The sequence below is a fragment of the Hordeum vulgare genome, chromosome 4H, assembly GCF_904849725.1.
Source record: "Hordeum vulgare subsp. vulgare chromosome 4H, MorexV3_pseudomolecules_assembly, whole genome shotgun sequence".
Taxonomy (NCBI): domain Eukaryota; kingdom Viridiplantae; phylum Streptophyta; class Magnoliopsida; order Poales; family Poaceae; genus Hordeum; species Hordeum vulgare.
Genome location: NC_058521.1, coordinates 595,625,797 through 595,636,772, shown reverse-complemented (window position 1 = coordinate 595,636,772; position 10,976 = coordinate 595,625,797). Strand labels below are relative to the sequence as shown.

The window sequence follows — 10,976 nt, the reverse complement described above, 5'->3', positions numbered from 1 at the left end:
AGGCATTTTCTTTCCTAATCCTATAGATAGGATTTGAGATACAATCATCGGCCGAGAGGCCAGTTGAGTCCGCCACTACATCAAGTGCCTTAATATGGACCAGCAGGACCTCTTTACGTGCTCTAATGTTCGTCGAGGTTGGCCTCCCACCCCAGCATGAGCTGGCGGGTGAACTTAGTGCAGTGGTGCCAGATCTCAGTAACAGAGTACGCCCTAGACGGGGATGTTGCGGCTTCTACCCAGCGGTCCTGCATGATCTCAAATAACCCTGGTTGTAGCAACCATGCAGGCTCAAAGTAGAACCGCCTCCTCCTAGGAGGAGCGTCGTCCCGATGAGAAAAGCAAAGAACGTTGTTAGACTCTATATGCGTGACCGTGCGAAGCGAGCAGAACGAAAACATGACCTTCCATTGAACCGACAATGGAACCCTATCCAACACACTTTGGATAGGGTGTGCTTGCTTTTTAGTCCACGTGAATCTAGCCCCAACACAGGCTAGCTCCCGTAAAACCAGGCCGGCAATGCAATCGTTAAACATCCGCATATGTGCGTTTACTCTCATGCAACAAAAACTAAAATATAAGGTGTAGAGTACATACCAGTTTGTTGAAGACATGGCGCTAGCCACTGGTGTGCTCGAGAAGACGGCGTCTACTACTGTGATGATCATGAGTATGATTGTGATCATTCATTACGATATATTATTGTTATGGTTTTATTTTATTTATATGCGGTGATTCTAATTAGTGATCTAATTGGACGTTTGAGCCTCCCGAATAATCCAAATAAATCGGATATCCTATTTGATAATCTTGGATAATTCAAAAAGAAATATCGAATAATCTACATCCACTGTATATTACCAATACCATACGCACTACCATATCAGTTGGATATCGGGTCGACCAAAAATCCATATATGCATCCATATCTGGTGGATTTATGCAAGTATATGACATATTCTCAAAAACGGATGTCGATGCAGATTCAAAACAGAAAGCATCTGTATCATTTACGTCCCTAGTCGCACGCCCCAGGCATGTCCTAATTCTCGCACATGTTCGAAACTTCCAGAAGCTTCTTGGCCCGTTTTTGGGAAGCTTCTGGAATCTTCCAGCCCTTTTTTCACTTTCTGCCAGATTTTTCTCGTTAGTTTTTTTTTTGTTTTATTCTTTGGTTTCCTATTTGGTTATTCTGTTTCTTTTTCCTATTTCATTTCAATTTGATTAATTTTAAATTGCATTAATTTTTTGGTTTCAAATTATGATTTTTCTATAATTGCGGATAATATTTTTTCCAATCTGTGGACCCTTTTCAAATCGTGGTACTGTTTTATGATTTTGTGAATATTTATGTCATGTGTTTCATTGAATTTTTGAAATTTTCAAATTCATGGTAATTTTTTTCAAATTGATGATATGTGAACTTTTTTCAACTTCATGAAAATTTTCAAATCTGCTTACTTTTTTCAAATATGTGACCGTGTTTTCATAATGAATGAAGCTTTCCAAATTTGTGAAACTTTTTCAAATTTCATGAACTTTTTCCAATTTCATGAATTTTTTTTAGAATTGAAGGTTTTTTTCAGTAGCATGATGTTTTTTACATTTACAAACAATTTTCAAATTCGCAAGCTTTTTCCAAATTTGTCAACTTTCTTCGGATTAGTGAACCTTTTTTGAGTTCACGGTTTATTTTCAAATCATGAACTGTATTCAAATTCGTAAACATTCTTCATATTAATGATTTTTTTACAAATCATGAAGTTTTCAAATTAATATTTTTTAAAATTCAAAAAAATGTTTTCAGTAAAACAACGCCAGAGAAATAAAAAGTAAATCGACTGATACACGTGTAAAGATCAGGACTGAATCGGTTATAAAACTCGGCTAGCTTTTCTTTACAAGGAAACTTCAAACACGCCGTCAACCAACTAAATTATGTCGCCTGGCCTCTGGGACTCCACATTGACTATGGCCTCAATCAAGATCAATCTCGCCGTGGACAGGTCCCGGAACCGCGTCCTGTTCGCTGACACAGGCTCCGACTTCGTCGACGTCCTCCTCACCTTCCTCACACTGCCGCTCTCCACGATCCAGTCCTGCTCGGCAGGCGCGACGTCGCCAGGATGCCTCCCCAACCTCTGCGACAGCGTCGACCGCCTCAGGGACAGCAGGCTGCTGAAGGTCGAGGCCTGCCATGGCATGCTTCTCACGCCCGCTCACGCCGACGAGTTCAAGTATGATCTAAATGTGCTTTCAGATAGAGTAGTGTTTCAGCTATTCTCATCGATTTACTTAACTAAATATCTTTGTCAGGGTCTCTAAGTCAGCTAACAGTTGCTGCAACGAGGTCCTTATCAAGGGCTCCAAATGTTGCGTGCTCATGGCCAGACTTCTGAATGTCTACAACCAAGCAGGCAGCACAGAGACGTTTGTAAGCCGCGAAGAACGGTTTGTTATCGGTGATGGCATGACAATCAAACCGGCATCCACCAGCAGTCTGCAGTCGCTGCCTCAAACGTTTGGTTCCGATGGGATCGCTCACGGCTTTGAGGAGGTCCAAGTGAGCGTCAGCTGGAAGACTGTAAGGTCATCGATTTAGTACATACGACTTTGCTACGAACATTAGTACAACCATTATTCTAATAGTTCATATTTGCTTTTGATGTAGGTTTTATTCATGTTGAAGGCCTCCCTTTATTCAGATACCGTGCTCACCGATGCATTTCTACCAAATTTGCCAACTGACTATCATAAGGCAGCCAATGCTTCTATGGAACAGGTCATCATCAATCAGAAAATGCTACCGTCTGATCAATACTCCGCAGGCTCTTCACCGGAAAGCAAGATCAAGATCTTCTATCACACCGACGAAAAGAAGGTCATGTATGCTGAATGCAACCATGAGTTCGTCGGCCTGCTCCTCGGTTTCCTGACTTATCCTATCAGCTCTGTTATCAAGAACACGGGTGTTAGCACTCCCCATTTTGGCAGGTGCCTCAACAATCTCTATAAAAGTGTCACCGATCTCGACGAGGCTGCGTGCTTAACGGGTGTTGCTGAATCCAAGCCTTAGACCGTTCGATGTTTTGAGCAACCTCGTGTGTCGGGCGCTAGATTGCCAGTGTCGGAAAGACACGATGCCAGAGTTGGCGTGTTTTTGCTGCCACCCTGAGCTTGTTGAAGATGGAAGGTACGTCGTAGGGGATGATCTACTTATACATCAGGCATCTGCCATGTCTCTGATGAAGCACTGGTGTGGGAGAAACAAGGGTATGGTACTGGAGATGGACATTACCATCGGGAAGCCGGAGGTAGTCTAGCTGGTGAACAAGTATTGCTGAAATAACAACTGTAAATCCAGTGTACTAGGGTTTCTACAAATACTTTTGGTTGTCTTGCAGGCAGTTGCGCTGCTGCGAGCCGTGCTTACTTCGAAGACGGTGCTCACCGACGTATTCATCGACAGGCTGGAGGATCGTTTCTAAGATACAGATATTCGCTAGGATCCCCAGGGGTAAGACGATAACCGTGGAGGTTGCGAGAGGCGACACCATTGCCACTGTCAAGAGCAGGATCAAGGATAAGGTGTCAAGATGTCGTCATGAGTTGGTTTACGGTAGCAGATATCTGAAAGACTGGTGCACCGTTGCCGAATGCAACCTCGCCAGATAATGTACCATCACCTGCGAATTCTACAAAATGTGACAGACTATACAACCGGTCGCGACGAAGCCTGCTTGTGCAATCGTTTTGTTGTTTTTTCAGTAATTGTGGTAATTGTTTTGGCTCTTTTTTTCTTTTGGTTGGACGGGACATACTTCTCTTTCAACTGGTGTTTTTAGTGCCCCGTCATGCATTCATATTGTTGCTGTTCAGTAAATCTTAGACTTTGAAACGGAAGTGCAGTTCTGGTGAGAGTGGTGGTACTTGTTCTGGGCTTCTAGCTCCTATCCATCCATTGACGGCTACGTGATATGGGCTCTCCTGTAAGGCTGTAATGGTCACTCAGCTAGTGTGCTTACAAACGATCAGGTGGTCTGAGATGTGAGTGCTAGTGGAACGTTTTTGTGAGGGTACGGTGTTTCTTGACTTAGCCAGTGAGCTATGTGATCAAGGCATCAAGCACTCGGGAGTCAGCACTTGCCATCTTGGCAGGTTCTTGGACAGTATTTACCGCAACGTCATCGATCTCGACGATGCTGGGTGCTTAATTAGCAGGTATCAGCCCCAAGATGAAATTGATGGATCCAAGCCTTAGACCGTTCAACATTCTCAGCAACGTCGGCGGTGACGAGCGACGCAAACCGAAATTAGATCCAAAAACATGAGAGAAAATCCAAATCAAGAGATCGGGGAAAAAGACTCTTAGGGCAGCCGGTCAACACGATCGACGAACGAACTCTAGGTACGGGATGCGCGGTCTCCTGGGGACGGTGCGGAGCGGATCGGTTAGACTAAAACCATGTTAGAAGTGATAAAGGGGAAATAAAATAGGATTAATAGGATATATGTTTATTTCTTAAGTCTCGTCGGCATATATATCGAAATACATAATCAACTTTGAAGTATAAGACAATGCATGACAAATATTAGTGTATCTTATATTTTTTAACTAATCATTATACTCAACAGTCCTCTTTATTTTGACGGTATGGCAGTGCGGTGTTCGATCTGCTGTAATATTCTGACTGTCCAATTAACTTTTTAAAACTTAACAATTATCTGAACTCTGAATGCGGGAGGCTTTTGTTTGTGATGGTTTCTCCTATTTGGATGGAAGAAGATGGAACCGGGCCGACAGGGGGCGGAGATAGGGGGACGAGCAAGGCCCCCCCCTCCCCCAAACGATCGACGAAACATATAGTATATAATGTATATTTGACTGATATGAGTAAGTATGTATGTATTTGGTCCCCTCTATCAGCGGTCATATCCAAATTCTGGCTCCGCCTCTGCGGGCCGAAACGAGAAGAGACCTGTTGGTTCAGTAAAACTGCAAATGCATGTCGATCAAGCAATGTTGGAGGTCTAGAACATAACAACGCAACCGACAACCAATTAAACCACGCTACGTCTTGGCTAATCCGATTTGTTCCGAACAAGGAAGTAAATGCTGGGCAACCAACAACAAACAAATAAACAGAATTCTGCATCATTCCAAAATAAAATAAAACAAAAAAACTTGGATGCATTCTGCATCTCAGGTTTTTATTTTTATTTTCGATGAAAGATTATGCATCTCAAATCAAGTGGCAAGATTAGTTAATTAGTTCCTCCTTAAAAGCTAAAAGAATCATCTGGCCTAATACAGACTTGGAGAGAACCCCTACGACTATTTCTTATTACAATCCAGTCCACCATGACCGCTTCCTTGGATCGATGATCCCTCGGCCGATCTCCTCGCATCAATGGCCGGCGCGTTATTGAGCACGTACATACCACGTACAACAATCATACTGCAAAAGAACGTGATGCGATCGCGGGACAAGAATGAACCAACAACAGGAGAAACGGAGAAGATGCGTGCGTGCAATGCAATGCATGTGGGGCCGGCGATCACCGGTCGGCGGCGTGGCGGGGGCGGAGGATGCGGCACTGCTCGGAGACCTTCTGCTGGAGGTAGTAGGGGTGGAGCGGGTGGTCGTTGGCGAGGAAGCCCCAGCGCCGGCCGTTGCGCGTGATCCTCAGCAGCCGCCGCAGCAGCGCCTCCGCCAGGTCCCCGTCCCGGTCCCGCGCCACGAACCGCGCCACCCGCTCGATCCGGTGCCGCTCCTCCGCCGGCACCCGCTGCTCCAGCGTCGACGGCGCCTCCATCATATCCCCGAACCCTCGCTCGATCGATCCGATCGTTCGCGTTAGGGTTTGGATCGGGGCGAGCGAGAGAGAGATTTCTCGTAGCCGTTTTATTTATACGGAACGGGAAGGTTTGCGGATAAGTTTTTATCTCCGTTTTATTAGTATGGTGCGGAGTGGTTTCTAACCGTTGGATCCGGCATCGCACGGCCGATGCGGAAGCACGTGGCATCACGAACCGCGCTCACTAATTCCACCATTATTATCAAGATCCGCATAGGAAACCAATGGCGCCGTGCTATTTTTTCCTTACATTACTAATGTGCTTGTGGTGGTATAATTTTTTCTACTCACTCCGTCCCAAAATAAGTGTCTTAAGCTTAGTATAACTTTGTACTAGCTCTAGTACAAAGTTGGGACAGTTATTTTGGAACGGAGGGAGTATTTATTATGCAACGGGTGTCATTTTTTATTTTTATATGAAAGGAAGGATTTTGCATTGTTTCTATCTTATTTATTAATTAAAACTGGATTTTCTACGGCTATAAATATATTGTCGAATTCCCACTCCAAACGCGATCATGGCAATGTTTTAATTCGCGAAGTAAATGACATTATCCCATCTGACAATTCGAGAGGGCAAAAACGAGCGACACACTTTGCATTCCTTGCTGATAAATAGATGAGCCAGTAGCATTTGTACAATGGTCGTTTGTCAGGAGAAACATTTCTACGGTGCTAAGAGGCATGAGATTTATCATAGGCACCAGCACCAGCAGGAGATTGAGGAAGGTATGTGCCCGGTCTTACGGATCTGCGCCGCCTGCTCCTCCGTTCTCTCTGCTTCTTGGCTCCTCCTCGCCTCAGCGGCCTCCCTCTTTGCCTCTGCTCTGCGTCTCGCTGATGCCATCTTCCGAGCAAGCCTGTCATGCTCGCGAGCACGCTTTCTTTCCATCTTTGCCTGCGATTTGGAGGAAAGTTATTTCATTAGATGCTGGACGCTTGAGTTTTCTCTCGGTATTCTTGCAATCTATTCGGCTATCAGCTATGAGTTATACACTTCTATGTAGAGATGGTTTCATATGTTAATTCAGAGAAACTAAGTAGTTTTCTCAGCAATTCAGAGCAACCAAGCTGTCCTCTTATGCTGCAGTATCAGTGATTACAGATCAGGCCAAAAATGCAAGATGGGCTTCAGATTAGAAGTTTCAGTAGTATCAGGTCACCAAGTGACACTTCGTTTCACTCGTTTCATTTTCACTCGTTTCATTTATACTCCAGTTGCAATTGCTAATAATGTAAGTAGTCAACATCTCAAGATATACCTCTACTCTCTTCATTTCAGCTTCAATTTTTGCTCTCTGGTGATTTTCCCAAGCTTGGATCTGTACCTCTTCCCGCTGAAACCTACAAGAATTGCAGGATTATAGATGATTAATGATCAATCTCGTTATGGAGAGAAATGTGCAACCAAGATGATATTCAAAGTGTGCAAATCTTCAAATGGGCCAAGCAAGATAGTTTCTATCTCTTTGCACATGTATATATGTCTAGTTTTTCGACCAAATGGCTTGACCAGAATGCCATCAATGCAAGCTGAACTCAGTACTGATGCTAGTATCCATTAGCAGGTAATGAAGAATGAGAAAATATACCTTGCAAGATACTTTGCTTTCTCTGCCTCCTGCCAATCTGCGGCACGGGTCTCTCTGTCGATTTCTACAGCCTTATCAGCTGGAACATTTGCGAAATTTGCGGTAGCTCTCTCTTCCTTGCTTGCCCATGCAGCTATAGTCGTCTTGCCTAGCCGTTCGCCGAGATCGATAATTTCTTTCCTGGTATTCAACTGCAGCTCCTCCTCAGACATGCCCATCTTGCTAGAATCAATTGTACCAACACCAGATTCTACACTCCGTTGAGGAGTTGGTGTCCTAGAGGAAGTAGGGCTAGATGCTATTATAGGAGTCCCAGTCCGAGAGGGCTCCTGACTGGCAATCGGAGTCATTTCTGTTCCCATATCTCTCATCGAGACAGATCGAATAGCCTGTTCTGGTTCAGGTTCATCGACTGTTGGGGCAGTTTCTGCAGGTTTGATTGAATCAGGCTGCGTGAAACCTGCAGATGTAGAATACCCCCAAAAAATATCATCAGCACACTAAATGTATCAATAAATAAAGCAAGAATACAGATAACAAATTTCCTTTCTGGTTTAGCTGGTAAACACACTTGAAACTGTTTGCTGCATAAAGAGAAAATAAGTGGTGAATAATGGCAAATTGGCTTTTCTGGTAAAGGAAACATCAGGCCTACTACAATGATAACAACAGAGTCAAGCCTTTTCGCACCACCAACTAATGCATCATGATGTTATGCTCTACTTGTCCCCGATTCAGCCGGCACCCACAACATCAAATTTGCCGCCCAAGAACTAGCAAACAATCCTTGACTCAGTTCAGCATGCTGCATCATAAACAATCATGAAACATGCTAGTTGAACATCCAAAGTTCAGAGTCAGACACACATGTTAGGATATTCCAAACACATGAAGCAGAGATATTGCTCTCAAGTCCCGACAGAAGCATTTTTCAGCTCATGATCACATCACAGTCGTTATCAGGTAGTAGTAGTAAAACAGCGTGAGATAACATAAGAACTTCAAACATCAAAAGCATAGGAAGTTCTTGCTTACCAACCGAGTCATCAGCGAAGGTTCCGGTGTTCCTCGGAACCTCGGCGACCACCTTAGCAACGGCTGGCGGGCAGGCACCGTGCTCAGGTAAAGCAAACGTTGTCTTCTTCGGCGCAAACCCGGTGGCGCTCATCACACGGCCAGTACGGTTGGCCGTCGGGCTGGAAATCCACTTCTCCGCATCGTCCCATTTCGACGGCGTCGGTCTAGAGAACGGCGGCAGCAAAGCGGAGACCGCCGATGGCCTCTTCACGGTGGTCGGCCCCGAAGAGCTGCTCTCGGAGTCGAAGCTGTCGTCGTCCGGAGCCCTGTTCCTTGATCTGTGGCCACTGTTGCTGGACATCTCGGTGGAGGTGGAGCATTCCAAGCTCCCTGTGGACACGATTGGTCCCCAAAGAGTTAGCAGTGTTCAGTAGACCGTAGATGATGCTATTTGATGAACTGTAAGTTGGGACTTACTCCGGTCGTCGAGCTCGCCGGAGTCGTTGGCCTCCGGCGAGGTGTCCTCGCCGGAGTGCTGGTGCTTCTCCAGCCCGAGAAGCATTGCCCGCAGCTTGGCCGGTGAGAATCCACCCGACTGCATTGCAGAAGACGGTAAGAGCAGAGGAATTTAGCGATGCTGAAAGAAGGGGATCGAGACATTTGTAGGGAACTTTGTGGGGCAAACTGAACCAAGAAATTGCCAAATTTGACGGAATCACGACAGAAGGATCCCCGGCTTTTTCGAAAATCGTGCACCCACAACACCCGACCCATCCCAATCGCTTCCAAAGCCACCCGGTGAAAGCTACGGCGCATATTATTACTGACATCGTCGCCGAATTCAAGACAAAACAGAGCTGAGCAGAGCAGGGCAGCGGCATCGACTGGAACGGGATGGCGAAAGCGGCAGCTTTTCAGCGAAGGGACCGTCGAATTCAGGGCGGAAACGCCAAAAACGCAGGCCGGATTTTGGGGGGAGAAGGGGAAGAAGAAGAGAAGCCGGGCGCCGCGGGAGGGGAACAGTCAAATGTGGACCTGTCGCTGGAAAGCGCATCGGATTCAGCGACGGCGGGCGTATGTTTGCCTGCTTTCCAAGAACTGGTCATCAAAAGAGGTTCACAGCTCAAGACGGATGCGGAACGTTGGTAGCAGCGGAGACCTCGCGGTGGACTGGCCACGAACTGCGCGAGGGAATCCTATGCTGCAGATGACTAGCGACATCGCCGAATCGAGCCACGACCGCTGGCGCCGAACTGGCAATGGCCTAGAAACCGCGCATAACACCAGAGCCGGCAGCCATGAGAGGAGGAGCAGGGAGGGAGCATTACGGGGAAGAGGCCACGGCGAGCAGCCCGAGAAGATCCGATCCGAATGAGAAGGGAGGGATGTGGGGTGGAGGGCGTACCTGGCGGTGGGGCGGGTCGTGGATGCGCTCGTAGTCCATGGGCGGCGTGGCGGGCTCTGCAACGGCAACGGCCACGGCAACGGCAACGGCAACGGTGGGGAGTTGGTTGGGGTGGGGGGTCCCGGTTGCTGGACGAAGGAGAAGATGAGACGGGGAGAGGGAGGGAGCTTAAGAAGCGCCGGGGAGTGGGGACGTGCGGCGAGTGGCTGATTAATCAAGCCCTGCCTGACTGCCTGACTGCTTGATTGATTGACATTTTACGTAACAATATGCCTCCCACGATGCTGCTACTTCCTGAATCCACCCTCTTCTCCCGCAATTTGTTCTACTGAAATTCGTAAGCACACCAAGACTCGTTTGGTTAAGCAACAGCGTTAGCTGGCATGGCATACACAATAACCATGAACAAAAACACCACTGCAGTACGTACTAGCGTACATTTTGAAGGGAAATGCAGACAGTACAGTACAGCGGCACTCCTACTAATCATGGATCATCAATGGTAGTAGTAGTAGTATGGTGGTACTACCCACGCTATGAATGAATGGGCGATCAGTGCCGGACGGCGCCGGGAGGGGGAAACGATAATAACGCCTGAATCTGAATTGAAGGCCGTCTCGAGCCGCTCACCATCGCCGCTGCGGCAAGCAAACGGCAGCGAGCGCGGCGCCGGCCACACCACACCACACCAGGCCAGGTCACGTTACGTGCGCCGCAGCACCCCTCCCCTGACGCAACAAACACTATTTAAACTCGACGGTGCAACTGCGGTCAGGTCAAGTTAAACAACATTGTGAAAGTCAACCCCGATGGATCTTCTCTCCCATAGTCTCATGGTCATTTTTTTTACTGCTGCTGCTGCTAGTTTTCGGGTTAATACTAGTATGAAGTCGCTGCGACTTTACTAAACCGGCAGCCCTGGCAGGCTATATTTCGTGTTTTGATCCACATCTGATTCTAGTTTTTGTAAAAATTACAGAATATGAACTTTTTTAACGTCATGGTTTTTGTGATAGGGTATAATAGCCTACCGTGAAGCACTCTGACGTTGGGGATGCACGTCCTATCGATAAAAAGAATTTTGTCGAACACAATGCTTC

General features: G+C 46.6%; 2 protein-coding genes and 1 pseudogene across 2 annotated transcripts; 1 reads left to right on the top strand and 2 right to left on the bottom strand.

Moving 5' to 3' along the window:
* The first annotated feature begins 1,974 nt into the window (after positions 1 to 1,974).
* Positions 1,975 to 3,711, top strand: LOC123450873 (annotated as a pseudogene).
* Positions 3,712 to 5,213: 1,502 nt separating this feature from the next.
* LOC123450872 lies at positions 5,214 to 5,820 on the bottom strand. The gene has a single exon (XM_045127925.1). The coding sequence runs from the start codon at positions 5,818 to 5,820 to the stop codon at positions 5,563 to 5,565; it is 258 nt and encodes an 85-aa protein (XP_044983860.1). The 3' UTR covers positions 5,214 to 5,562.
* Positions 5,821 to 6,436: 616 nt separating this feature from the next.
* LOC123449893 lies at positions 6,437 to 10,003 on the bottom strand. The gene is made up of 6 exons (XM_045127252.1): positions 9,877 to 10,003; positions 8,949 to 9,066; positions 8,490 to 8,861; positions 7,455 to 7,914; positions 7,125 to 7,206; positions 6,437 to 6,760 (listed from the first exon to the last, which is right to left on the bottom strand). Exons 1-6 carry the CDS (start codon positions 9,913 to 9,915, stop codon positions 6,557 to 6,559), a joined length of 1,275 nt encoding a protein of 424 aa, XP_044983187.1. The 5' UTR covers positions 9,916 to 10,003; the 3' UTR covers positions 6,437 to 6,556.
* Positions 10,004 to 10,976: the final 973 nt, after the last annotated feature.

Coding starts and splice junctions, on each gene's coding strand:
- LOC123450872 (XM_045127925.1), bottom strand. CDS start 5,820: ATGGAGGCGCCGTCGACGCTGGAGCAGCGGGTGCCGGCGGAGGAGCGG.
- LOC123449893 (XM_045127252.1), bottom strand. CDS start 9,915: ATGGACTACGAGCGCATCCACGACCCGCCCCACCGCCAG. Junction 9,067..9,876: donor ACGACCCGCCCCACCGCCAG/GTACGCCCTCCA, acceptor TCTGCAATGCAG/TCGGGTGGATTCTCACCGGC. Junction 8,862..8,948: donor CGGCGAGCTCGACGACCGGA/GTAAGTCCCAAC, acceptor TCGTGTCCACAG/GGAGCTTGGAATGCTCCACC.